Below are 27,961 nucleotides of genomic sequence, written 5' to 3'. Positions count from 1 at the left end.
GGGCCACGGTCAACCGGGCTAGCATTCGGAAACAACGCGATTAGGGTAGGTATCACGGGTATATTACATTTTAATCGTCTTTAATGGAAAATTCCTAGGTATTATTTATGTTCATCTTATTATATTGTAATAAGTAGTTCCCCAATCAGCTTAGTTTTAAACTGAAATTGATAAAGTTGAGTGCTACTTTGTAAAGAGTTTAAAACGCATAATATGACGGACGAGGGTAAGTCTAACTTACCTACCGTTGATGTCTTCATGGTGGCAACTTTTATAAAAAGTAGTGAAAGCTATGGTATTGGAGATATTGGAGAAATGCGAGGTGTCAAGGCAAATAAGTAAGAGTTATTAATAAGCATGTTTAAACCGTTTATAACAATAGTTTGGTACCATTATATTATAGTATACGGTTTACCCCGTGGGTTTGATCTACCTACCTCTAATCGAAGGGTTTCGTATATCCTGGAAAAGATTACGGTGTAATTTGCATTATAATAAAGATTATATTTTATTGTAATATTTATTAGTACCTACTGGAGCCTTTCATTATTGTGTTCAAAGCCTTCTGAGAAAAGATTATGGTGATTAGCAGACGTACCGATAGAACGTGTACATAGCCAACAAAATCCTTCTTTACAAAGTTAGTATTACGCATAAATAAGAAGAATCATTATTGTAATTTTACAAGTTAATATCTTTATCATCTCAGCTTATACTTACACCGCATCCCTCGGTAGACCGCAAACTATAGTAGAAACCCGACTGTAGACCGCATACTATAGTAGCACCAATACTTTTTAGTTACTCTTACTTTTATTACTAAAAGTTTTGTTTATTTTTAAGCTACTTGTTTCTTCTTTGTTCTTCAACACAAGAAACGACAAAAGTAATTTCATAAAAAAGAACTTTTTGATACATGTCAACAGAAATAAAATGTTAATTTTCTGCCTGTCACAGAAAAAATCATTTTTGCCACAGAGTAAAACAAGATATTTCAACTATATTATTTATCTATGGGCAAACTGCATTAAATGCAATAGCCCACCGAACGGGCAAACGATACGAGTGGCCTATGACGTCAGACCCCAGCTCTCGCTTTTGAAGTTGTTTGAAACGGAAATTTTAGGCGCGGAACTTTGATCAGATGTTGTACGTACACTATTCATTGTTAAGACGTAATATTTTGAATATAACATTTTAAAACATAAATTAACAATTTTATGCAAAAAAATTTTTTAGTGCAAGTTCTCTATTGCTCGAAAATGTTCTCGGTTAATATTCATTTGTTTGACTGACTCGCTAATTTAAAAAATTCACTGTATATACACGACTGGTTGTATCGCAATGAAACTCTGGGTTTATGCCAACAAAAGAATGATGTTACATTGATGTCGGAAAGTTTTATCGGTGGCGCTCTCTAAGCGGCTATATGCAAAACTAAAAAGACAAACCTCGTATGACAATTTTGTGTTTTATTGACGTTTTCTTTTTCTTTTGTTTTTAGTCAAACAGAACCTGCCCCATCTGCAGAGGAGATGCTTCAGAATACTTCACGAATAGCGAATAGAATGTTTTGCCTTTTTCACACAAATTACCACTTCTATATATTTTCAAGACAAAATAAATATCACCAATTGCAACGCTTTAAGAGTAATTTTCGTGTCAGGTGCCATTAGTTGCCAGTAATCCTAGATTAAATGTCTTTTATTTTCTATTAATAATATTAATCTTACTTAGTGTTATTAATTTTTAAGGATGCAGCAATATTTAGGTGTCTCTCGTAATTATGATTTTTTTCTTTCGTTTATTAGTTAAAATTAGTTTAAAATAATGTTTAGTGTATTCCGTCCTATGTTGGTCGAAATGATTTCTTGCATGTCACTTCGTACTTTCAAACTTTTATGTTAAAACTTTTTTTTAATAAACCCCATTAAGATGCTTAAGAGCATTACAATCTAATCAAACAATATGATCAATGAACAACTTTTTTCTAGCCTAAGTTATTACTAAAAACTTAATACTAAGGACAGAGTTGCTATAGTTGGTTCGCTAAACTCAGACACTACTGGCTAGTGATTTTAGTAGGTAATTTATTTGTTTTTTGTCAATTTTGCTAAAATTGGCAAAGTTACTAACTGTTTAGTAATTATTAACTATTTAGTAATTATTTTTTTGAAAATTTTACCAAATTGGCAAAATTACTTACTAAAATCACTAGCCAGTTGTGTCTCGAGTTTAGTGAACCGACTATAGTATCCCTTAGATTCTGTTAATTTATTGCACAAATATTAAACTGTATTATCACTTATACTATACTCTGCTTTTTCACTTAACTAACTCCAAGGGTTTCTTCCTCTTGAGTCTTCTAGCCAGATCTGTGTTGTCGAGGATCTGGGCGGCCTCAACATTGACGTGTTGAAGAAGTCATTGTTCGTGACTCTTGGCAAATTTTTCCAGTGGTAAGTTAACACGTTCGGTGCTCATGACGCACGAGTAGCGTCACGAAGGTTTTATCAATGGTACCGATGACGCATGAGTGGCGTCAGTAGCACTGTGTTACTAAATGAACGATTTAAGTACGTGATACCAGTCAAGTGGCACTTGTTCAAGATGGGCACCGAGCGTGTTAAAAGAGGCGGAAAACTTTCAGTTTTCCAATAGTCTTGTTAACAGTATGTATCCATTTCTAGGTATCTATGGAGGTCACTGTTCCTAAGTACCAAGTGCGTTGACAATACTCCTTCGCACTTTTCTTTAAATCACTGGATTATGTCTAATTTACACTTACTAGCACAGTCTCACAGCTGGATGCCATATGTCCATATAGGTTTTAGAATCTGTTTATAAAAAAGCATTTTGTTGTAGATTATCAGTGTTGGTTGTCTTTCCAATAGCAAATATGTATATTTTTTATACTTGATGTTAAGATATTCTCTTCTCTTCTTAACATGGCCCCTTCAGTGTAGCCTAGCATCTATTCCGTTGGTGGGTGTGTTGACGGAAACAATGGACAGCCTAAGTCTGACGTCACAAATGTCACAAAATTGGGAGGAGCTGATATTGACTCCAAACAATTTTGTTTGTAATGTTAAATGGTCATAAGGAATTTTTCATTTATGTGCTTTGTGTAGCAAAATAAGACTTCATTTAGGTATTTCGTTAAAGAAACGTGTTAATTAAGAGATTTTTATTCGTTTTTGCTCAGGTGGTTTTTATTCCTTAGTGGTTGAAAATAAACATAACCTCAAAACTGTTTACGTTCTAATCATTGCATTAAATTAACTAACCTGGGCAAAAACGAATAAAAATCTCTTAATTGACACGTTTCTTTAACTAAATACCTAAATGAAAAGTCTTATTTTGTCACACAAACCACGTAAACAATAAATTAAAAATTCCTTATGAGTGTTTAACATTATAAACAAAATTGTTTGGAGTCAAATATAAGCTCCTCCCAATTTTGTGACGTCAAGACTTAGGATGTCCATTATATACAATAATATTAATTAAAACGCAAAAAATTGTCAATAATATACTTATTTATTTTGGGTAAACAAGCGTGCTTCGTTTATTATCTCGTAAGGGTTTGTTAGCGAGGGTGTGTCTGAATCGTTCGCCTGCTGTGTAGATGCTGCCAGACCACTACACTCTATTATGTCATGATGCTTGCGGTTCTACACTATGGCTAGAAAGGCAATAAATTACTACATATGCGTTTTAAAAAGATGAGAACTTTTCTGTATTTTAAGAAGGACATAAAGAGCGTGGCAATCTGGCTTCGAAATCTATTAGTGTTTCCTTGAAAAAAACATTAATTTTATACAATCTGCTGAGGGATACATTTCGTTTCTTAAACTTAACGGTCCTTGTTAGCATCTAGATTTGTTAAGTCTATTAACAAAGGCTGAAGTTTTCTTGCTGCTTCTTCATAGTATTCATTTACTGCCAAGACGGCAGTATCATCAGCAAAGGTAGCTATTGTATTATGTTCTAATTCAGGGATATCTTCTTCTACGGCACTATAGCCCAAATTGACCATTGGCCTCCTTTATTTTTTGCCTCCTACCTTGTCTGTTTGTGGCTGCTCTTCTCCATACACGGACTCCTAAAAGGGCTTGTGCGTCGCTGTTTACTGTGTCTTCCCAGCGCTTTCTTGGCTTTCCAACCGGTCTCTTTCCCTGCATTCTAACATTCAGTGCTCTTTTTGGTAGCCTATCCTCTCCCATTCTTATGACATGTTCGGCCCATTGCAATCTTTGTATTCTAATGAAGTCTGACGGGGGTGTTTCCTTATAAAGGGTTTCCTTATAAAGGTTATAAACGGTATAATTCAGGGATATCGCTAGTCTAAAATAGGTATAGGACTAGTCCTATCACACTACCTTGTGGTACACCTGAATTGATTTCTTTCAGTACCGAGTAGGCATCTTGCTTAACCCTAAAACCTCCATTTGAAATATATTATTCCATTAATTGTCTATCAAGGGGCGCAGGCTCATAAATAGTCTTAAAATTTATACCCTCACAGCTGATTTTTGCAGATTAGTTTGAGAAAAATATTTACAATTAACCGGTGATATTGTCCGACAAATTTTTATGGATACTCCAGTTGACAGAAGCATCAAACCTCTATATTTATGAAACACCCCCTCCTGAAAATTTTCCGTATTAGAAAAGTTCACCGAATCGACATGTATAACTGAATAAAAAAAGTGTCATAAGGGAGGTAATATTTTTTTTTAGGGTGGGCCCAAGACCTATTATGTTGAACATACGAATTTGCGCATGCTTTGAATCATTTTGACATTTCCAAAAATAATACAAAAACCACATTTTTGATTTTCATGCAATTGATGTAATCTGTGGAGAGTTTTTAATATTTTTTTTCAACTATTTTGTAAACAATACATATTAGATGTAAATTTACAGATTTAGATGTAAATAGTTGTTTATTTCTATAAATTTTAGTGGTTTGCAAAAAATGACCAATGTTAGATGCAGGTTATTTTTTTCTGCCTGTTTATAAACTGTAACCCTTTTAATGCCACTTTTTTTTCTTCACACCAAAAACCGTGCCCAATACTCTTCAATCAATTAATTTTTCAAAATAAATTCACATGTGATAACGCTAATCCCCCCTTCAATCTCTCTCAACCTCAAACAACTATAGCAAATATAGTCATATTAAGTCTTCTTTACCCATACACCAAGTCACCAAGTGTACTTCAAAATACGTTTACAGTCCAATCACTCTTCCAAAATCAGACAGTGATTTTTTTGTGTCGCTGTAGTAACAAGTGGTTAAGTCCATGGACTTGACGTTTTTTTGACACTTAGCGACTTCTTGCACTGAAATGAGGATTGATTAAAATATCAACTTGTGTTGTTTTCGCCAACTTATAGTACATATGATTTAATATAGATGTTGCCCTTAACTCTTCTTCTTCTTATTGTTCCGTCTTCTAACGAAGGTTGGAATCACTCAAACTCTTCCCTATTTTTTGCAACGTGAAATATCTGTTCATCACTGAAGTTAGTCCAATCTCTGATATTCCTCAGCCAAGATTTCTTATTTCTTCCCAAGATTTTTCTTCCCTCTACTCTTCCTTGCATGACGACTTGTAGCAGAGAGTATTTATCGTTTCGAAGTTAGCCCAAATAAGATGTTTTTAATTATAATTGTGTTTCTAAGCTTTTTGCCATGTCCAGTTCGTCTTAACACTTCTTCGTTTTTGAAACTTTTGCAGTCCAAGGAATTTTTAGAATACATCTATATAACCACAATTCGAAGGCTTCCAATTTTCCTTTTTTACGGATTGGGCTTTCAAAGTCCAAGTTTCTACTCCATGTAGGAGTTGCAACCAATCATACCATTTGACGAACCTCAATCTGATAGCCATACAACCAATCATACCATTTGGCGAACCTCAATCTGATAGCCATACTCAATTTTTTATAACCACTTAACTCTGTTAATAGAAAAATATGGACTTAGCTACTTTTTGCACGGATTTCTTCATTTTTGTACTATTGTACTGATATAAGGTTTGTTCCAACTCCATACAAAACCGATCTTGAATCGTTACGCGCATGCGCAATAACGAATAATTATGCGCAGTAACACATTTTTCGTTATTGCGCTTACTCGTAACCGTTCAAGAACGGTTTTGTATCGAGTTGGAACAAACCTCATATATTGCAAATTGTTCCAATTTTAAAATCGATAATCCTACAAGCATATATTTTTCACAAGGCAGCTTTCTGTACCAAAAATTCAACGGTTTTACAATTGTTTATAAAGTATTGATACAGATGATCTCAAAACTAAAGATTCTCACAGATTACATCAATACAGCCAACATTAGGGCGTTCGGACTACTTACTTTTAGTCGTATTATTTTTATTAGGTAAAAAATTACGAGACACCTGGTGTGAACTTAGTTGTACTCGTGAAACAAAAAAAAGAGAAGTAAAAACCCAATAATAATGTAACAAAAAAGCTCAGTGCACATTTTTTAAACCTTTTTCTTTCGATGTTACTTCGAGAATTGAATCGAGGTGGCATAACATTTAGTATTTGATAGAAGCTGTAAAAGGGGAATTTTTCGATCACCATTTAAACTTAGACGTGGATGTAGGGTATGACTATTTTTTTGTGTGCTTGGTTTTTGGAAGTTTTCGTGGAATGTCTCGGATGACGTACTTTTTGGACATATATAATTTTTAACTTTCGCATTTGTATAGTTCTGAAAAAAAAGTGATTGCAATTAATTATGCAAAAAATAATATGTCAAATGTAAGTAATTAAAGTAAAGAAATAACCGAGGCAAAAGAAAATGACTGGAAGCAAAATGCGTCAAAATAGAAGAACTGCAACAAAACACGATTTTTTAATTTACATGAAAAAGGTAAAAGAGTTTACATCGACTAACAAGAGAACAACTTTGTAAGAATCTAACAACTGCTAGAATCGACCTAAAACAAACTGAACGAATAGAAAAGCTATATCAACATTATTTTTAATAGCATACAAGTAGAACCAAGAAGATTAGACAACAACAACGAAGGACCAACAATTCTGAAAGGTGAAATTATAAATGCCATTAATCAACTTGAAACCAATAAGAGCCCAGGTCCAGATGGAATATACCCAGGACCATTAAAGTTAATTATTGAAGAAAACATCGAAAGTTTTAACCTTTTATTCAATCACATTTAAAATACAGGGGGAAATGCCCCAAGATGCCTGGCTAGAATCAATATTCATCCCACTACCGAAAAAACAACGGAACATCAAAAACATTGAGGCATTCGAGATGTGATGCTACAGAAGAATGTGGAAAATGCCATGGACAGAGAGAGTAACAAATCAAGATGTTTTGCTGAAGATGGGGAAGGAACGCGAAGTCATAAAAACCATACAAACGAAAAAACTGGAATATCTAGGCCACATAATGAGAGGGGAAAAGTACTCCTTGCTAAGGCTCATAATCCAAGGAAAAATCTCGGGTAAGAGAAATGTGGGACGTAGGAGGATTTCCTGGTTGCGAAATTTAAGAGAGTGGTTGTAACGGGTAGGTCTTTCAGGACGACAGACTCATTAGACACATGTTAAAAATAAAGTAAATATATTAAGATAATTATATACAGTTTAAAACAAATAAAATACGATTCCATCTTCTGCAAAGGAAAAACAATATCAAACTTTATTACAGTCATAATAGCAACATTAAAATGATACGATAAACAATACAATATAATACAATAACAACCTCGCTACGTTAAATCAACATAGCCCTATATTCCGATCCGCATTTCACTTTAATGCGGCGCGTAGTCACTCGTTCCTCGCTACTACCGCCTCCTGCGATAACGGTCATGGCAAAACTCCACTTCACCACTGTGGCGTTCGCCTAGGCATAGTTCCACCTCACAAACGGTGCATCTTTGCCCATCCAGCTAGTGCTAGTTCAACACGCTAGAAACGACTGATTTTCTCATTCTCCTGGCTCGCCTTAAATATGCTCTCGATGCCACTACTCCTTCTGTTTCCCCCAGCGGTGCTATGCGCCAACACGGCTGCTCCTATGGTTGTTTTTGGTCGACCGGCACATCGCTGGCATCACATCATTACATGGTACATCGCTGGCATCACATCATTACATGGTACGGGTGCATTTCAATACAATTCAGAGCTGCAGCCAACAAAGATTGCTGTGATGACAACCAACCTCCGATAAGAGACGGTACTGCAAGAAGAAGAGCAAACAGCATAATACGACCAGCAGTCGTGTATGGAAGCTAAACATGGACGCTAACAAAAAGAGAAGTAAATAAATTGCTGGTGTGGGAACGTAAATTCCTTCGAATGATATATCGCTCTTGCAGAGACACCGTGACAAATGAATGGAGGCGCAGATACAATAACGAGTTAGAAAGTTTAGAGAGTTTCCTTTCCTATTCGGAAAGGAAAATATAGTCCGATATATAAAGGTCAATTGACTCAGATCGGCAGGGCATGTGATACGTAGTAACGACAATCGCCTTATAAACAATGTATTTTGGTAAAGGCCAGATGGAAGAAGGTCTGTAGGACGACCTAGAAAAGGTGGAAAGATGCACTCAGAGAAGTTCTGGAGAGAATGGGAGTGAGACAATGGAAAATAGTGGCACAAGACGGATAAAAATGGAAGGTAATAGTAAACGCGGCAAAGACTCACGAAGAGTTATAACGCAATTGATGATGATGTCCCACAATGGACGATAGAAGGCTAAGAAGAAGAAGAAATTCCGACTTGTAACCATTTATTCGCGACTCAGTTTAAATTTAGCTGTACATGAGATAGAAAGGTGTTGATTGAAACATGATAGACTGAAGGAGAAAATATGATTATCAGATGATTATCAGAATTATGTCTCAAACCAGTGAACAAGAAAAAAAAGTGTGTCGACAAAGGAGATAGATGAATGTTATAAAATGTGATATTGAGGATCTACAAAGGATTAGAAAAAATCGGTGTTTCAAACAGCTCGTATTTATCGTACATATATAAAAGTAAATAAATGGAATCACTTTCGTCAACATTATTTAATATTTCTACTAAATTATTGTAGTACCAAGTACTCAAAAAGTACCTCATCGAACAACGTAGCTAGTTCTTTCTACGGCATTACCTAGCGGTCCAATGTTTAGCCGCACTATCTAACAATGCTGCGGTTTACTATTCCGTCTTTTTGGATTAGACATAATACTAATGATAAGCGAGAAGAAATTTCGTAAAAGAACCAAACGTCAAGTTTTTTTTTTTCAAAGGATATTAGAAAAGGGATGGTGCAAAAAATCCTTTTGGTTGTCAAAGTGTTAAAATGTTAGTAAAGATAATGGACCGTGTTAGTGTGACGCCAAAAAAGTTTCCAAACAAAGCAAAAGTTTGACGTCTGTGAATTGTGTTTATACACGTGATTTGTGCAATCATTTTTAATTTTATTTTTTAACAATCATCTGCACATTTTTTCTAAAGACACAATCCTTGTTAGTCATATCAATCATATTGCTTTTAATTTTATAAATGTATTTACACAAAATCAAGGATTTACACACTACATAGTACTTACTGCGTTTCTTCAGGTTCTTAACTTGTCCTATATGGAAATATGGTGGGAAGTATACTATGAGCATTGATTACAATCACGGGTACCCAACACATTACCATTTTGTAAAAATTAAACATCTTACAAGCAATATATTCCAATTATAAAAACCAAAACAAACACCACATGTGAATTTTTGCTTTGTTTGGAAACTTTTCCAGAGTAGCCAACATTGATTTGACATCACGACTATCACGGTCCATTCGGATTTTATTACAGAACAGGGCCTACTACTATGTGTTTACACATATTTCGGCTTTAACTTAGCCTCATCGGAGCACCTGTGTAGACGCTACCAACTTCAAAAATAAAACAACAACTAAAGATTTTGACATTTGTATTACGTTTTAAACCGTATTGTGATTGACGTTTGATATTTGTATTATTATGGACGTTTGACATCTATATTATCATTGACGTTTGGTGTCTATTCGAAATCACTCTCCGTATATTTTGCTGTTTGCTTCTCTGCGCTGTACTAGAATTTGTTCTGTAACTTTCATAAATGTCGCATGTCTGGTTTGGAGTGTCTGTTGTTTGAGGTCTTTCTAATTCTTACAGAAAAGGAAGATTTAGAATAATTAATGAAATCTTAGAAAAATGACGGGTTTCGTAAATATACAGTATGTGTGTAAAGTATGGAAACAAAAATATCAGTAACACACCGTATTATATACATAGTAACAAAATGTTGGTTATGTATATTAAAAGGGCCAGCGATTTAAAATTTTCTATTTTCAACGTTGCCAAATATACAATTTCTGAGATATACGGATAATGGAACCACCCGTATATTTTACAATCTTTAGTTTTTTATTTCCCGTGCAACATATAATCTGTTAATGGCCAATATTGACAATTAATATGCAGAAATTAGGAAAACATTTTTATTTTGTAATTAATATTTCTGAAAAAACAGAAAGCCATTCTGAATGAAAATTCATCTAAAGACTTTTCTAATCGTTTCAAATAAATGAGTGCTATCTCTTCGATATTTCTTTCAGTTCTTGGATAGTCTGTAGCGTATTTACATACACTTTGCTTTTTAAATAACCTCATAAAAAATAATCTAGAATCTAGAGGCGTCAAATCCGGTGATTTTGCTGGCCATTCGATAGCTCCTCTTCGTCCAATCCAACGATTTGGAAATTTATTATCGAGAAACTCACGAACACCTTGAAGACGATGAGGGGGTGCTCCGTCTTGTTGAATTCAGGAGATGAGGGATTTATATGATCAGGAAAGAGTCTGGCTAATTCTGGAATTAACTCCCATTCTAAAAATGCTCAGTATTCTTCACCTGCTACGGTTTTGTCCCAAAAATAAAATCAAATAATAGTATTACATATTAATAATTCTTGTCCAAGTACTGATCTTTTGTCGATACTGCGCATGTGCCTTGACCATCCAATGCGGATTTTATCTTGCCAGTACCTGCAGTTTTATTTATTGACCTTGCCATTTATATGGAAAGTAGCCTCATCAGAAAAAAGGATTTGGTCAAAAAATTTGGACTATTGTTATATCTATTTAACACAGTCTGTGTCACAGAACTCCATTCTGCGATCTGGATCGTCTTCATTCAGTTCCTGTACCAATTGTGCTTTACAGGGATGCCATTTTTCTTTTTTTTTTTTTTTTGTTAATATATCTTACATCTCAGACAATGTACGTTTGTCAACGTCGAAAATTTTAAATCGCTGGTTTATCTTATACACATAACCAACATTTTGTTACTGGATCATACATCACATATATCTTTGTTTCCATACTTTATGCGCACACTGTAGGTTATGTTTGATTTTAACTGAGTATTTTTGGAAATTCAATTAATGAAACGTTATTAAGAAACTTTTATTGTGAAGCTAAGGTCACACATAACCTTAAAAGACTGGATCTAGCACTCGGGCTATATTTAAAACAAAGATAAAAATTATATAAATTCTCGATGTGTTTATTTAGAATTGTAAAAATCCGCTTCTCCGGACTTCCACAGGGTCTTGTACTAGATCCGTTTTGATCGTACTTTTCTCCTGAACTTTTCTAAGAGACACGGTGTATTGTTTTTAATTTTCAATTCTAATGTTATGTTTAAGACACTTTTGTACTGTTTTTTGTAATAATGTTTGTAGCGAATTTTGTTTTAACTCTAATTTTAGGGGCAATATTTGTTGATTTCGCTGAGTTGTTGTCAAACGTTGCTTGTTTTTTTAAGTTGTAGAGAGAGGTTTTGAGAGGGGAATGTTGTCTGGGTTTGTGATTGTGGATAAACCGTAAATCACGTGAAATAACACTTTTTTTTAATCCACCAGTTGAAATTCAAAGTAATATTTGATGGATTCGACCGTTACTTGATGGACGTTCATTTTATTTAACAATAAAACACTGAAAACTTTTTTTTCAATACTTCCACGAAATTTTTTGTAAATTAAATTCAGTACAGCTGTTTCGGCAGGTTGCTTTTCTCAACTGATGTGTTTTATTATGCATGTACATACACTTTAAAGCCACTAAATGAATAGGCTGATGAGTGGGGAGCTGTTTGTCTCATAATTTCCATAGATTCCAATAAAGATAGTTTAGGGCCTTTATGTTGAATATGAAGAATTTTATACTGTTCATTAAAATAATGATTATGATCTAAAATAGGTGAAGTCCGTATGTAGAAGTGTCTGTTTTTCTATTATTGAAAGCCCTTTTGTGTTCTGCTATCCGTTTGTCTCAAAGGTTCTGCCAGTTTGACCGATGTAAGCTTTTGGACAGTCACCACATTGTAACGGGTAGCTCTTTCAGAACGACAGACTCAGTAAAACACAGGTTAAAAATAAAGTTTATATATTTAAGATAATTATATACACACAGTTAAAATAAATAAAGTAAAATATAATTTTATCTTCTGCAAAGGAAAAACAATATTATTATACTCATTACTGTCATCCGAACATAAGACCAAAGAAGACGTGGAGACGATTAGGCAGAACGTGTTGGTAAAGGGGATTAATATTGATATGACCCAAGATAGAATTGTATGGAGAAATACAATTAGGGAAGCCGACCTCGCATAGGGATAAGGCAAAGAGAATGATGATATGTGATAGAGCAGAAGCTTCTGGGTTTTTTCTATGGTAGTGAGATATTAAAATGATACGATAAATAATACAATAACAATCTCGCTAGGTTAAATCAACATAGCCATATATTCCGATCCGGAGATACCGCATTTCACTTCAATGCGGCACGGCTGAACGGCGACACGCAGTCACTCGTTCCTCGCTACTACCGCCCACTGCGATAACGGCCATGGCAACACTCCACGTCTCTACTGTGGCGTCCACCTAGGCATAGTTCCACCTCACATACGGTGCATCTCTGCCAATCGAGTTATTGCTAGTTCAACACGCTAGCAACAACTGATTTTCTCATTCTCCTGGCTCGTCTTAAATATGCTCTCGATGCCCTCTCCTTCGGTTTCCACCAGCGGTGCTATGAAGAAGCAATGCGCCAACGGACACTCCTCCGGTCGTCTCTGGTAGATCAGCTCATCATCGCTTGCCGTGGCATCATCGTTACATGTCAGTTTGTATATAGCACTTTGTAATTGCTTTTCTTTTTGCTTTTATTGTTCTTCAGGTATTTGCCTAAGTTATTGTTATTTCTGAAAGCTGGTGTTATTCCTTTCTTATTTATGTGTGTGGCTATTTTTGTTAATATCTTGCCTGTATATGTGATAAAGCAGAACATACTGGGTTTTTTTGTGGTAGTGAGAATTGATGGGTACAACGAACAAACAATTAACATAATTTTGAACCAAAAACTGCAAAAGAAAACCCTGAAATTAGTCTTCTCACTACCATAGAAAAAACCCAGAAGCTTCTGCTCTATCACATGTCATCATTCTCTTTGCCTTATCCCTATGCGGGGTCGGCTTCCCTAATTGCATTTCTCCATACAATTCTATCTTGGGTCATATCAATATTAATCCCCTTTACCAACACGTTCTGCCTAATCGTCTCCACGTCTTCTTTGGTCTTCCTCTCCTACTCCTTCCAGGAATCTGCACTTCAGCAATTCTTCGTATTGGGTGATTAGCGTCTCGACGTTGAACATGACCAAACCATTTCAACCTATGCTCTCTCATTTTGACATCAACTGGTGTCACACCTAGACTTCTTCTCTCATTTTGACACTTTTTTGTCACTCCACTCATCCATCTAAGCATTCTCATTTCCGCCACATGCATTCGTTGTTCCTCTTTCTTTTTCACTGCCCAACATTTAGTTCCGTACATCATAGCCGGTCTTATGGCTATTTTATAGAATTATCCCTTCAACTTCATTGGAATTTTCCTGTCACACAGCACACCACTCGCTTCCTTCCACTTCATCCATCCAGCCCTAATTCTACTGCATGCATCTCCATCTATTTCTCCATTACTCTGTAATACCGATCCCAGGTACTTAAAACTATTGCTTTTTACAATCAATTCACCATCCAAAGATACCATTTTATTTGTAGTAACTCCATCTTTAAATGAACATTGCAAATACTCTGTCTTTGTCCTACTAAGTTTTAAACCTTTTTCCTCCAGAGCTTTTCTCCACTGTTCCAGTTTTTGTTCTAAGTCTCTTTCACTATTTCCTACTAACACGACATCATCGGCATACATTAAGCACCATGGAATGTTACCCTGTAGTTTCGCTGTTATCTGGTCCAAAACTAATGAGAATAAATACGGACTAAGTACCGAGCCTTGGTGCAATCCTACTTTCACATGAAATTTATCAGTCTCTCCCACACCTGTCTTAACACTAGTCGTTACTACCTCATACATATCCCTCACAACCTTTACATATTCACCAGGGACTGCTTTCTTATTGAGTGCCCACCACAGAATCTCTCGAGGAACTCGTATCATATGCTTTCTCAAGATCAATGAATACCATATGAGCGTTTGTTTCTTTACTCCTGTATTTTTCCATCAACTGCCTTATAATGAAAATTGCATCTGTTGTTGATCTGCCCTGCATAAAGCCAAACTGATTCTCGGATATTTCGGTCTCTTCACGTATCCGTCTATCAATTACTCTTTCCCATATTTTCATGGTGTGGCTAAGCAGTTTTATAGCCCTGTAGTTTGTACATTGTTATATATCTCGCTTGTTTTTGTAGACAGGTACTAGTGTACTCTTTCTCCATTCGTCTGGCATTTGTCCGACTTCCATAATTCTATTAAATAGACCTGCTAGCCACCTTGTTCCTGTCTCTCCCAATGCTCTCCATACTTCCCCAGGAATATCATCTGGTCCTACCGCTTTTCCTTTCTTTATTTTTTGAGCACATATATCTATCACATATACAGGCAAGATATCAACAAAACTAGTCAAACACATAAAAGAGAAAGGAATCAGCTTTTAGAACTAACAACTTAGGCAAATACATTAAGAACAACAAGAGTCAAGAAAAAAAGCAATTACAGAGTGGTGTATACAAACTGACATGTGGTAACTGTCCAAAATCTTACATCGGTCAAACTGGCAGAACCTTTGACAAACGGATAGCAGAACACAAAAGGGCTTTCAACAATAGAAAAACAGACACTTCTACATACGCACTTCACCTTCTAGATCATAATCATTCTTTCAATGAAGAGTTTCAAATTCTTAATATTCAAAATAAAGACCTTGAGCTATCTTTGTTAGAATCTACGGAAACTACTAAATTAAAAAATACAGATATAATTCTGAATGACCAACTTGAAACAAACAGCTTCCCACTCCTTCACCTATTTAGTAAGAGACTTTAAAGTGTAGACCCATAATAAAAAAGCATCACTTGAGAAAGGCATTGTGCCGAAACTGCTGTAGTGACATTAATTTATAATAAATTTTATGGAGAGATCGAGAACAAAAGTTTTCAGTGTTTTATTGTTAGATAAAGTAATATTTGTTTGTTTTCTGGAGCCAAATAAAAACAAAAATTGTGTTCAAGACTAAAAACTTCTTTTTGAAGGAGGTAAACTCCCTATATTATTTTTTATTGTTTATCCACATCACATTCTGTTTGGACGGGCAGTTTCTCTTTAGATACATCTTTTAGCTTCATGTGAGGAAATAATTGTCTATTTTTCTAGCTTGTAATACATTGTCATCCTTTAACTTTAAATCCCAATTTGATCTTAGCAGAGTTGTCTGTAATATGTGTATTTTTGAAAACGTCTATCTCATTTTGGCCTACACACTCGAGATTTCCGGTATTTTAACATTGACAAAAGCCACCACAACTGGGAGACCATTTGAATGGTCCAAGTATTTTGAAAGCTGTGGTTGTACACGCTATCAAACTATTCAAATGTAACAAAGTCTCAGGACCAGATAATATGTATGCAGACACAATGAAGTTACTTAATGAAGAAAATCTAGACATTATTGTAAAGCTTTTTAACAATATCTACGATACGGCCAGATTCCAAAAGATTGGCTTTGCTCTACATCTATCACCACCGGCTAATAAGCCTAAAGACTTCTTGAGAATACTACACACAAGGTTATTTAAGAAATGTGAAGAGGTTAATGGCTGGAGTCAGTTAATGGACTTGGCACGATACAGGCGATCTTTGGTATGCAAACATTAATACAGGATTGTCTAGATTAAAGAAAGGATGTTTTCTCTGTTTTATCGATTATAGGAAAGCATTCGATAACGTAAAACACGCACTAATGATTATCTATCTACAAGAGTGGGATTGGATGCCAAGGATATGTATGACAAGGATATAGCCAGTCTGTACTGAAACCAGACAGCAACAGTATGTCTTCAAAATTTCAACTAAAGATTATTCCCGATTTCACCAACGATACCTAAATATTTAAGAATTACCTAAGTGGGTTTAGGTACTTCCTAAGTCTAAAACGGATTTCACCCTACGATAAGAATTGCCTAAACCGCTTAAGCATTACCTTACGTTAGGATACGGTTTTCGATCTCCCTAAACTTTAGGTATTACTTACCGTTGACAGTCAGGTTATATTTTTACAATTTTGACTAATGTACTTGTGACGTTTGTCAATAATTTGCTTCTTACCTTAATTTTTCTGTTATTCTGTAATAATAGGTACAGTCGGAAAATTGAAAGAATACCCATGAACGAACATATAAAACACGCTGTATTTTCCTGTTACCGTGTCACAAAGAAAATTGCCCAGCGCAAGTACATGTAATAATAATTATTACATGTACTTGCGCTGTCCAATTTTTTGTATGACACGGTGACAGGAAAGTACAGCGTGTTTTATATGTTCGTTCATGGGTATTCTTTCATTTTTCCTACTGTATATTAGTTGTAATTTTGTATTATCTTTTATATTAATAATATAATATGTGTTGGAAAATATAGAAAATCATTTGGAGTTTTTACAGGTCTATTGACAAAATTATGTAGTTTACCTACTACCTAACAAACTAGTGTTGTGTTTTAAAAACCCATTCATGATATCACTAAAAGTGTGTCATTAAAAATTAATAATAAAAAGCATATTCAACATATTATTTATTTTAAAATTATTTCATTTATGACAATTCAACTAACTTTAATTTTTCTTCATAAATATGTGAAATTTACAACTCTTTTCTTTTCCTCCATTTCACTGTACATAGACAAATAACATAAAAGACTATTATTATATTATACAAACTTAATTCACAAATAACTACATAACTACTAAATAAAATAACTATAACAGTACAAAACTGAATAAAACCAAATTGGCAAACAAACAATAATGACAAATAATCGAAAAAGTAAGGAAATGTCATCTTAGTCTTCTTTTTATTTATCAAAAATAGTTCAAACGTACCCGAATTATTAATACTTAGGAAATAATTTCCTAGATAAGCAGTTCTTTTAGTTATGAAACGCTGTTGTTTTTAAGTATTGACTTATGAAGTTCCTATCGATAAGAATTACTTAATAAGGCAACTGTTTAGGTATCGTTGGTGAAATCGGGCATTAGTGTCTCAGTAAAAAGTATAGGATCTCATATGATAGGTCTAGGACGTAAAAAGATGTCATGTCTGCATATTATTCTCCAATGGACAGGAATCTACAGTTAATAAATGCTTTGCAATGCTGCTAAAATTAGAATAATATAATTCTGACTATCTAACATCTTACCTGACAAGACAATGCACGGTGGACACATACGCAAAAATGCAATCACCTTAAGAAGAGGAAGAATATTTACTCGTACTTCCTTTCATTTCTTTCATTTTCATTCCATGTCCATAACGGACAACTCATACAGATTAAACCTCAGAAGAAATACAACTTGGACTGATCTGGTTGACAAAGAACAAAAGCAAGCTTAGCGTCGTTGTTCAACTGTCCTTACCTTTGTGCCGTTACTGTTTTATAATTTTTCAAAAAATAAACAATTTCAAGACTCAATGAAAATTGTCCCTTTTGAAATGGTTTTCCATATGCATAAATATACGTATGAGAGAGTGGTAAACAACAAACTTATACACGTGTTAAAGTAGTTCTAATAATAATTACTGTTTTTTGGAAAATTAGACAGTGGCTTAGTGTTTTCTTTCAATTAAACTACTCTCCCTGATACTCGAGTTTATAACTGTAGTACTACCATCTCTCTAAGAGTTTCATTAATGTTCAGCTCATGGAGGTACTATTAGTAGTGTTCGCGCAGTACAAATCGAGCATACCCAGAGTAAGTTCGGGATTAGTTTCCAATGCGCAGGCGTCAACGTAAACTTATCCTGGACATGCTCAGGATTTTTCGCTCCGCGAACAATTTTCGGATTCGCAATGTAATGACGGGTTGCATACATTAAGGTTAGAGAAGGAAGCTTTTTGTTGTCTCTTTCTTATTTCGAAATAAATATCAAAAAAAATGCAAATGCAACAAATTTGTATGTCAACAAAGAGAAAAAGAAAAGAGAATAAAGGCAACAGGCAAAGTATTAACTTTCTATTCAATAATTCAATGCCTTTCTTAGAAGGTAGAAATTTGATTAGAGTCTTTCTTTATTATTTCCACAATATAATGTGGTTATTTCCACTCTGAAATCCAGCTTACATTTTTGTAGAGAGTAAAAGATTGTTGATATGTAGATATAAAAATTACCTTTAACTTCATGAGGGTTGAACATTATCTGAAGGAAGGAATAATTTAGTAGAACAATCATTTCCAATTTTGATATCTATGTATTGAATTTAATGGGTTGTGGCATTGTGTTGTGGTTTATTACACCACAAAAATAATGAAATATAACAAGACACAAGAAATAGTTTCAGAATAAGTTTGATGTATTGTTTATGTTTCATTATATTCAATAAGAGACTATTTTAACTCATAAATTAAACTGAAAAATAAACCACAAGAATATGTAGGTACTTATAAGCTCATTTAGATAGAAGAAATTAAGTAAAAACAGAGTACAATTTATTGTAATACATACTACCGTAATAGATAATTATCGAATATCGAATGAAAATAATACTTGAAAAGGTACCTACTTATTTATAAACATACGAAATGGAAAACATTGACAAAAACAACTAAAAAAGCTTTAATATAAAAAATATTAAAATTTGTTTGAAGAATATTTAAATGACACAACACTTTACATAATTTCAAAACTTTAAAAACCAGAATCTACATCTACAAGTTGTTGAACAAAACAATATTTTAGGTTAAGAATTGGAAGGAGTAAGAACAGAATGTCAAGAAATTCTTCCCAAATATTTTGTGCGCCTGTGCGAACTTAAAATCCGAAACAAAATCCTCGAACGTCGAGAGCGTACCCCGGGCATGTTCAGGTTCTTTTTTCTGTACTGCGCGAACACCGAATTAAAAATCCGGAGGGTGTTCAGAAGGAAAGATTTGGACTCCGCGAACGCCCAATTTTGTAATGCGCAGGCGTTCTCCCTCTGGGTATACCCAGGACGTACTGCGCGATCAAAGCTATTGTTAGTAGAGGTATCAAATTTCACAAACAGAGGATCATTCCATAAAATAGATAGATCCCTTGTTTATGAAATTTTACACCTCCAACAATAGCGTTCCGCTGAGCTAAACATTAATGAGTCTCTCAGAGAGATGATAGTACTATGCAACAAACTTAATCATTTCGATTTTTGATAAACGTTGTGGCCAAGATGAGACTTTTTACCTCTTTGAGACATACAGGCTGATCTAGAATTAAAAACGAGTACTACTTTTTACAAAACGTTATTTAACAGTGTTCGATATCAGACATTTCGCTGGTACCTATGATTAATGTGATTCCTAATACATTTCCAGTAACCATAATAACTCTTTGATAAGTGTTGGCGATAAAATTCTTTTTTATATGCGTGTCCGGGAAGATTATAACTCCCAAAATATTTATAACGGAAGATTATAGATGCCGACGAAAACAATTATTTCTGAGAACTTTTAGTAATTATAATTTTCGTGGACCCAAAAACAAAATGATGTTTTTTGCTGATACTCCTCAAAAAATAAATTTTTTCGCTAACACTTTATTAGGGATTATAATTTTCACAATCATATAATCAAAAATAATATTCTTCGCCGGCGTTCATTGAAAGTTCTATTCTTAACGGCATTTTTCGGAGTTATACTTTTCGTATTCGGCGGCGATTTATGGTTGTAGGAGATATTAAAAAAAAAACAAAGACTGATGTTTTAGAGGAGATACTGGTGTATTTATAGATACAAAAATGAACATAAGTTAGCAACTTATTAAGATATGGAATTCTACCAATATTAAGATATGGAAACCTAAAATGGTTTACGTAGTATCTCTATTCAAAATGAGTTTCGGTGTTTTTAAAATTTGGTAATACGACAGTACTGGATCTTTATAACAGGCATTTATTGGTGTATGGGTCTGTATTTTTTTGAAAAAGTTCATTCTACCTCCAAGAAACTTAGAAAATTGTATTTTTTATTGGCTTTAATTTTTTTTAGTATAAAAATGTTTTTATTTTATTTTGAGCCCCTGGTACCTCAACTTATAAAAATATTTTAGTAATAAGAGTATGTGACTGTTGAAGTTGTGAGTTGAGAAATTGTATTGAGAAGACTGAGTGCTGTGATAAATGGAAGTATTGATTGAAACATGAGGTTCTAAAAATAGTATTTAAGGTATTGTTGGTTCTGTCAACATATTTTTTCTTTAAATGTATCGTTTAGGGTGGTATTGAAATCATTTATTTTACGGAAGTATGTCAAATCAATTTTTTTATTAACCGACATTAGTGCAAAAGCTTTCAAACATGTATAAAAGCTCTAGGTCGTAAAATATAGTTAATACTATCAGAAAGTATCTGGTGGTCTGACAAGTCACATTCCTCGCCGATTAGGGTGCATCGATTAAAAAAAAAACAAGAGTTTAGAAAACTTTTTTTTAGTGAAAGCCATTTTTCAAGCAAAAAAACTTTTTTTAGGCACACATGTCGACTTTTAGGGCGATGCGCGCATTAGTATATTTTTGACAGCTGCATAAAGTTGATTTGTTTGGAAAAATGACATATTTGGAGAAAAAATATTTCCGATCTTTCATTAAACATAATTGTTTGAGAAATAAAACGGCGAGTGAAACAAAAATAAAGCTGGATAAATATTATGGGACTAATACTCCTTCGGACCATACAAGTTTTGGCTCCGTGGAAGGTATTCCTACGGTATTTTGGGATTGCAAAGGCATCTTAATTTACTATCTTGAAAAAAAGGATAAAACAATCAATGGCCAATATTATTTTGCACTATTGGACAGACTGAAGCAGGTACTCAGTAAGAGTTGGCCCCATATGTATAAGAAAATAGTGTTGTTTCTCCAAGACAATGCACCGACTCATAAGAGCGTTATAACTGCAAAAATTCATAAGTTGTGCTTCGAATTGCTTTCTCATCCGACTTTTTCTCCTGATTTGGCTCCCTTTGATTATTATGTGCTTCGAAATCTGAAGAGGTGGCTCGTTCGTAAATAAAACATTCAGCTCGAACGAAGAAATAATTGACGAAACAAACACCTATTTTGTAGAGTTTCCAGATTCGTATTATTTGGACATCATAAAGAAGTTGGAAAAACGCTGGAATTAGTTGTATTGAGTAAAAGGAGACTATATTGAATAAAATAAAGGAATTATCTGAAAAAACATATTTTTCATTTCAAAGAAGGTTACTTATCGGACCATCTAGTACAGAGGTTCTCAATCTGTGGTACATGTATCACTGGTGGTACATATCATTATTGGCGGTGGTACACAAAACACAGAAAATATTAAAATAGTAGTACTTAGTAAGTATTGATAATACAATTTAAAAATATAGGTGGTACCAAAAATAATAAAAATAACTGTAGGTGGTACATCATTCAAAAAGGTTGAGAACCGCTGATCTAGTAGAAGATCTGGAAGTATATGAAGAAGTTAAGAAAAATTAAAGGAAAAACAAAAATTGGACCAAATAAGTAGCAGGTACATTAAAAAACACTTTAACAGATTGGACCAAGGAAAAATAATATAGCAGTTAATGGTATCCAGAAGGTATTAAAAAAAGAAGAATGTAACAGCTAAGTATAAGAAAAAAAAGATGATTTGGCGAATCAAAGTCAAAATTTGACATTAGCTGTTGTTTTGATTCGATTTATCTTTGTAAAAGGTTAATATTTTCGTCAAAACAAATAATATATAATTTAGACTATTGTTGAGTGTATTGTGTGAATTTGTTGAGTCATATAAAGATGAGTGCTTGGTGATACGATTTTCTCACTTTTTTCTAATGGCCTCTAGGGAAAGTATTGTACCAGAATATATTCCATAGTTTTCTAATGTAACAAAAAAATCTGGCTAATTGGCTCGGCCAAGGCAATCAGACTCACAAAAAAAAAGGGAAAAAAGTAATCGTGTTTAGATTCAATCGATTTGTATAGTTATTGGCTTTCTAGATATTGGTTGATTCATTAGAAAATTTTAGTTAGGTGGTCCCAATGTATTTTTTTTTTTCAATGATAATTGTGCATAATTTTAATTATTTATTTGTCAAACTTTGAAAACAAGTGACTCCAGCCTATAAATACCTGTTCAGTTGATAGAACATTAATAAATGACAGTGTCACCCAATTAAGATAAAGGTAGGATTGTAAGGTGCGCCAAATGGCAGGTACAAAGTAAGAAATAAATATTGTTAATAACCAGAACAACCAGCCGCCGCACTATATCTTAAACAGCAGAACTATCCAAGTCTACAAATCTGATCAATCTACTATATTTTTTACTTAAACTATACAATTTACGTGTTATATATGCATATAGCGTATTACGAACGAAATTTGACAAGTAACGGTATTTTAAAAGTCCCTAAATAACGGTTACATTACATCACAACGTTTTCGGATTAAAAAATCCATCATCAGTGTTAAAAAGCCAATAGTGTGCATGCCTGAGCCACCAAAATGTATTGGGTAAAACCCTTTAAATGTTGAAAAGTCTTACATATTATATACTACATATTTTTAATAATATTTAGTGATGTTGCAAATATTCCTGGATATTGCCCAGGGCAACACAGTACTGTTCCCACGTGGTTGGAATGTAAAAAGGATTGAAACCGCACATATTGGAGTTGAAAGGCAACTCAATAGTTGCCAATGAAGTTGCCTTTCAACTCCATTATGTGAGGTTTCAATCCTCCTTACATTCCAACCACGTGGGAAGAGTCCTGTGTTGCCCTGGGTAATATCCAGGAATATCTGCAACATCACAAAATATTATTAAAAATATCTAGTATATAATAATACTTTTCAACATTTAAAGGGTTTTTACCCAAAACATTTTGGTGGTTCAGTCATGCACAATTTTGGCTTTTTTAACACTGATGATGAATTTTTTAATCCGAACACGCTCTTTGATGTAATGTAACCCTTATTTAGGGACTTTTAAATATACCTTTTACAAAGGATCTAGTATTTTTGCTTTATTTTTAATTCTAGACATCCTGTATAAATTTTCTAGAATTTTGCCATAAGTGTAATAATCCTATTAATTAACACAAGCACATCAAATGCGATTAGCGTTCAGAATATGGTAATACGTACGCCTATTTGAACAAGCCTTTTTGAGCAATAGTATATGTGTAACAAAGGTGTTGATTCAATAATATGAGATGTGCTGGATAAAAAAAACAAACAATAATTCTGCACTAGGGCAAGTCATGTGCAATAACCATTTAGGTAAATTTTTAGTTTTTTTTTAATTTTCTCTTGTCTATTTAATTATTAAGTACTGTTACCCTGCATACGTACTGTTTCTCTTAGGTGGGGATAAGATTTCTTCGGAGGTGCCTCCCCCTAACTCACCTGTTACATGTTTGCGATTGCTACTATTGGACAATTTCAGTTTTACCATTACCGGTGTTATTACTGATGCTACTGTGTATGGTCCTGAATATTTTGATGTCTCGAACAGGACATAGTCCTATTAAAAGAAGAAGATGCTTGATTCCGGGGCCCGGGCTGCGTCTCCTGCCCACTGCAGATGGCTTAGCTTGATTATAGTGGCAATATCTTTTCCACCAAACTTACGCTTGTAATATTCTGCAGTTCAAAGTTATATCTACGTCTCTCTATTCCTTGCTCACAGATCCCTCCGACTATCTTGCGTAATACTTTTCTTTCAAAAATCGATAGGGAGATTCATCTATTTTGTTTAAGGTCCATGCCTCTGATCCATATGTGAGGACGGGAACTATCAGTGTTCTATACAGACTTATACGAGTTTTGGGAGACAGATGGTTGTTATCTAAGTACTTTGATAGACCATGATAACACCTGTTTGCACATGCAACATGTGTTATTATTGGGCTTAACCGATGTTCCTAGATATATGAACTCTTTGGCCGCTTCTAAGTTTCGGTCACTGATAATTAAATCTGCATCAACATTTCCAGCTCTTGTGTTTGTGTTAGTCGCCATGCATTGGGTTATATTTTGATTTATATGTAATTCCATTCATTCCACTGCTGCTATTAGCTCGGTTGGGCCTTCCATGCTTCTCGCCATGGTTCCTGTTATAATGTCCATGTGGTCTGCATAATATGCTAGATTTGGGTCTGATGTATTAAATATATGTAGTTCCTCTACCATCTAAATTAGCGTCTCGTATGGCTTTTTCTAAGGCTATGTTGGTTAATCCCTCCTTATAAATCTTCTATTGCTGAAAATTTGTAAGTTTTCAGGACTCTATTCAAAGCTTCGTGGACCTCCGCAGTGTTTATTGCTTGGTTTACCGCCCCTTTATGGTATAGGCACTATAATTGTGAATCTGGTGTAGATCTCATTATCAGACTCTTACGTTTTGTCGAAAATTTGTTGTAGTGTGATCTGGTTAATAGACAGAATAATTCCTACCTATAGAGAATTTTCTGTCTCTAGATAGATGCCACTAATGCGTCCGTACCCATTTAATATTTTATTAATATGTATAGTTCGACATCTTGGATTCAGTTCGCTTCGGGATACACCACAGGCGGCTCTGATGACGCTGAAAAGCAGAAACCTTGGTCAGCCGATGGTGGTGGCCCCGAATAATTTAATCTAAGCTGTCTTTTCTTATCTGGTTAATAGTTGAACGTCCACATCCGAAACCTGTCTGATATTCTCCTAGAAACGCTTTGGTATAAGGCTTCAACTTCTCATGAAAGATGTTTACAATATCTTGTATGCTATATTTAGGAGAGTTATTCCGCGGTACTTATGCACTCTATTTGGTTCCCCTTGTTGTGTAACAAACAGGCATATTAAGCCTAAGCTTCATTCCTGATGCATATGCTCCTCGGACCAAATTTTGCGAACTATTTTTCAAACAGTTGGTTTCTAAAATCACTCTGAAAATCCATTGTACAACTCGATTCAAAGTATACGTAATATATCGGCTTCATCTCATCTCTGGTGACTACTTGGAAGTGATTTTGCTAAAGATCATCAACTTTTTGTGTTTGTATGTATGTATGTGTGTGCGCGTGTGTGTGTAAAAAGAGTGTTTCAACAAACACACTTTTTTCTGCTTATTCTTCATTACCACAAATAATATTATTGAATCAATCTCAAGTAATTGTAATATATCTCATTTCTTTGTGTTAATGTCGTCAGTGGAAACTTTTGAATTTTGCTTGACGCCATGTGGTAGTATGTATGTATGCTTATATATGTTTTCGTATATGGGCATATGTATAGTCTTTCATTAATAATAATTTATTTAAAATTTTGACTTAACTTTTAATGTACATATCTGTATTGTTGAATGGTCAATAAAAAAATATAAACACAAGTGTTTTTTAATCCTGTTTCGAGGCATAATCTTCCTTTTGAAAAGCTGAATAGCAGAAAAGCTGCAGGTAAAGATGGAATACCAAACGAATTACTGAAATATTGTGAAGCAGCAATCATGATACTACGACAACCAGAGATAAAGCCACTTCGAGAACAACTTTTAACCGGTGTGCGTATGACGTCAGCGCCCGACAAACTTGTACGGAGACTTATGGGAAAGCATAGAGTTTTAGGCGGTTTTATATATTCTCGTGTTATTAAATAACTGAAATTGCCGTTCGTCTGTTCTGTTACACTGTTTAATTTATACTTTGATGAATTATTATATTCATACCAGTAAAATAATACAATATATTATGTAGGTACTGTACTAAAAAACGTAATAGTTTTTTCACTGCAAAAATTTAAGAGGTTTCTTGACATGCAGAAAATTTTAAATAAACCGCGTCAAATAAAAGATGGTTTATTAACAAATAATAAAAAACTAAAGTTTCAAAAAAATATTCAAAATTACAAAAACAAAATTAAGTAGATAGATTTAGATGGATTTAAAGAGGTGGCCGTTTAGCCTATTCCACTGCTACCTTTTTAGATCTATTGTGGTCCTCTAATTCTAGATTACATTCTTTAGTGTGGCTCTGTTTAAAAGGTCCAATAAGCCCCAATTCTCACCGTATATTTTTCTACATTTGCCCAAGGACATAGTAGCTTTCTGTGTGGTTTTCAGGATGTGAGTATTCCATTTCAGCCTATGATCAGTATAAACCCCAAGGTAGTCCTTTGGGTGCAGTTGGCGATTTGTTTTCTGAGCATTGACTAACAGTCTCTCATTTACACCGGTCGTCAACTATATTTGGGACTACTTACATTCTCCCAGACACCAGCTGGGCAAACCTGCCCCTGATGACGATTGATATATCGTCAGTGTATCCTAGACAAAAAAGGCTTCTGTGGAGAGATTTTTGAGATCATCTACCAAGGTTGCTCAAAGTAGAGGTGACAGAACTCCTCCTTGTGGACAGCCTCCACCTACTCTTGCTTTTATGGTTGCTTTAACTAGAGTTGATATTACTATCCTATTCTCCAGGTATAACCTCATCTATCTGCATATTACCGCAGGGATTGTTTATCGACTATCCATGTAGTCTAGATCCGCTAAGTTTAGTTTTAACAGGGCCACCACGAGAAGGGTGCAATCCAAGATTACACACCCCCAATCAATGTTGGGAGTACCCAGCGGTCTTGGGATTGTTTAAGGAGGTGCAAAGTCCTAAGACTCACCAAGCAAAACTCATCCCCTGAGATTAGTTCTTTTGCCGCTCAGCTTTACGCCGGTTAGAAAAAGAGCACATCCCTCGGCCCAAAAAAAAAACAAAAAAAAATATGTATTACATTTGATTCATTTTACTTAACGATTTTTGCATTTTTTTTTTGTATTTTAGACTTTTCTTTCAACTTTTGGTTCAAAACTCGCGTTCGAAAATACATCCGACATCTAAAAAAGAGTTTTCACATCACCAGATATTTTAACATGAACTGATCTTTCCAATAAAGATTTTTGTTAATTTTTAATGCCAACTTTACTAGTGTCCCCATTGAATTGGCAAAAAATATTTTCTAGTTCACGACAGTTCCTAAGTAATATTTCTGAAGGCTTCACCAAACCTCCTTCTGAGAGATGATTTACCCACGAGGAAGAAGTGTTACTATTTGTAGAACTGCCCAAACTCTCTTCATGTCGTAGCTTGAAAGCTATGAAACCAGCTAAATTTTCTAGTCCATCATGATACAACTCTTCCATTTCAAAATCTGTTTGATGGTTTTCATTTTCGGAAGTTACTGGAAGATTTAATTGACTAAAGAGTGGTTCTTGTATCATCACTGAATCTACTACGTCACTGTTGTAACAATTAAGATTCAAAGAGCTTCCTGCTTTCATGTTTTGAAGCGAGATGTT

General features: G+C 34.4%; 1 protein-coding gene across 2 annotated transcripts in view; it reads left to right on the top strand.

Annotated features, from left to right (window-relative positions):
• LOC114335212 (RING finger protein 44) overlaps window positions 1-26,002 on the top strand; it is a 76,219-nt gene extending 50,217 nt beyond the window's left edge. For both annotated transcript variants that reach the window (XM_028285411.2, XM_028285418.2), the window contains one exon: window positions 1,505-26,002. In XM_028285411.2, coding sequence (XP_028141212.1) covers window positions 1,505-1,567 — 63 coding nt within the window. In that variant the 3' untranslated portion in view covers window positions 1,568-26,002. The remainder of the gene's footprint in view (window positions 1-1,504) is intronic.
• The last annotated feature ends 1,959 nt before the right edge of the window (window positions 26,003-27,961 follow it).

Source organism: Diabrotica virgifera, chromosome 1 (assembly GCF_917563875.1).
Source record: "Diabrotica virgifera virgifera chromosome 1, PGI_DIABVI_V3a".
NCBI classification, from domain to species: domain Eukaryota; kingdom Metazoa; phylum Arthropoda; class Insecta; order Coleoptera; family Chrysomelidae; genus Diabrotica; species Diabrotica virgifera.
This window is presented reverse-complemented; position numbering and strand designations above follow the sequence as displayed.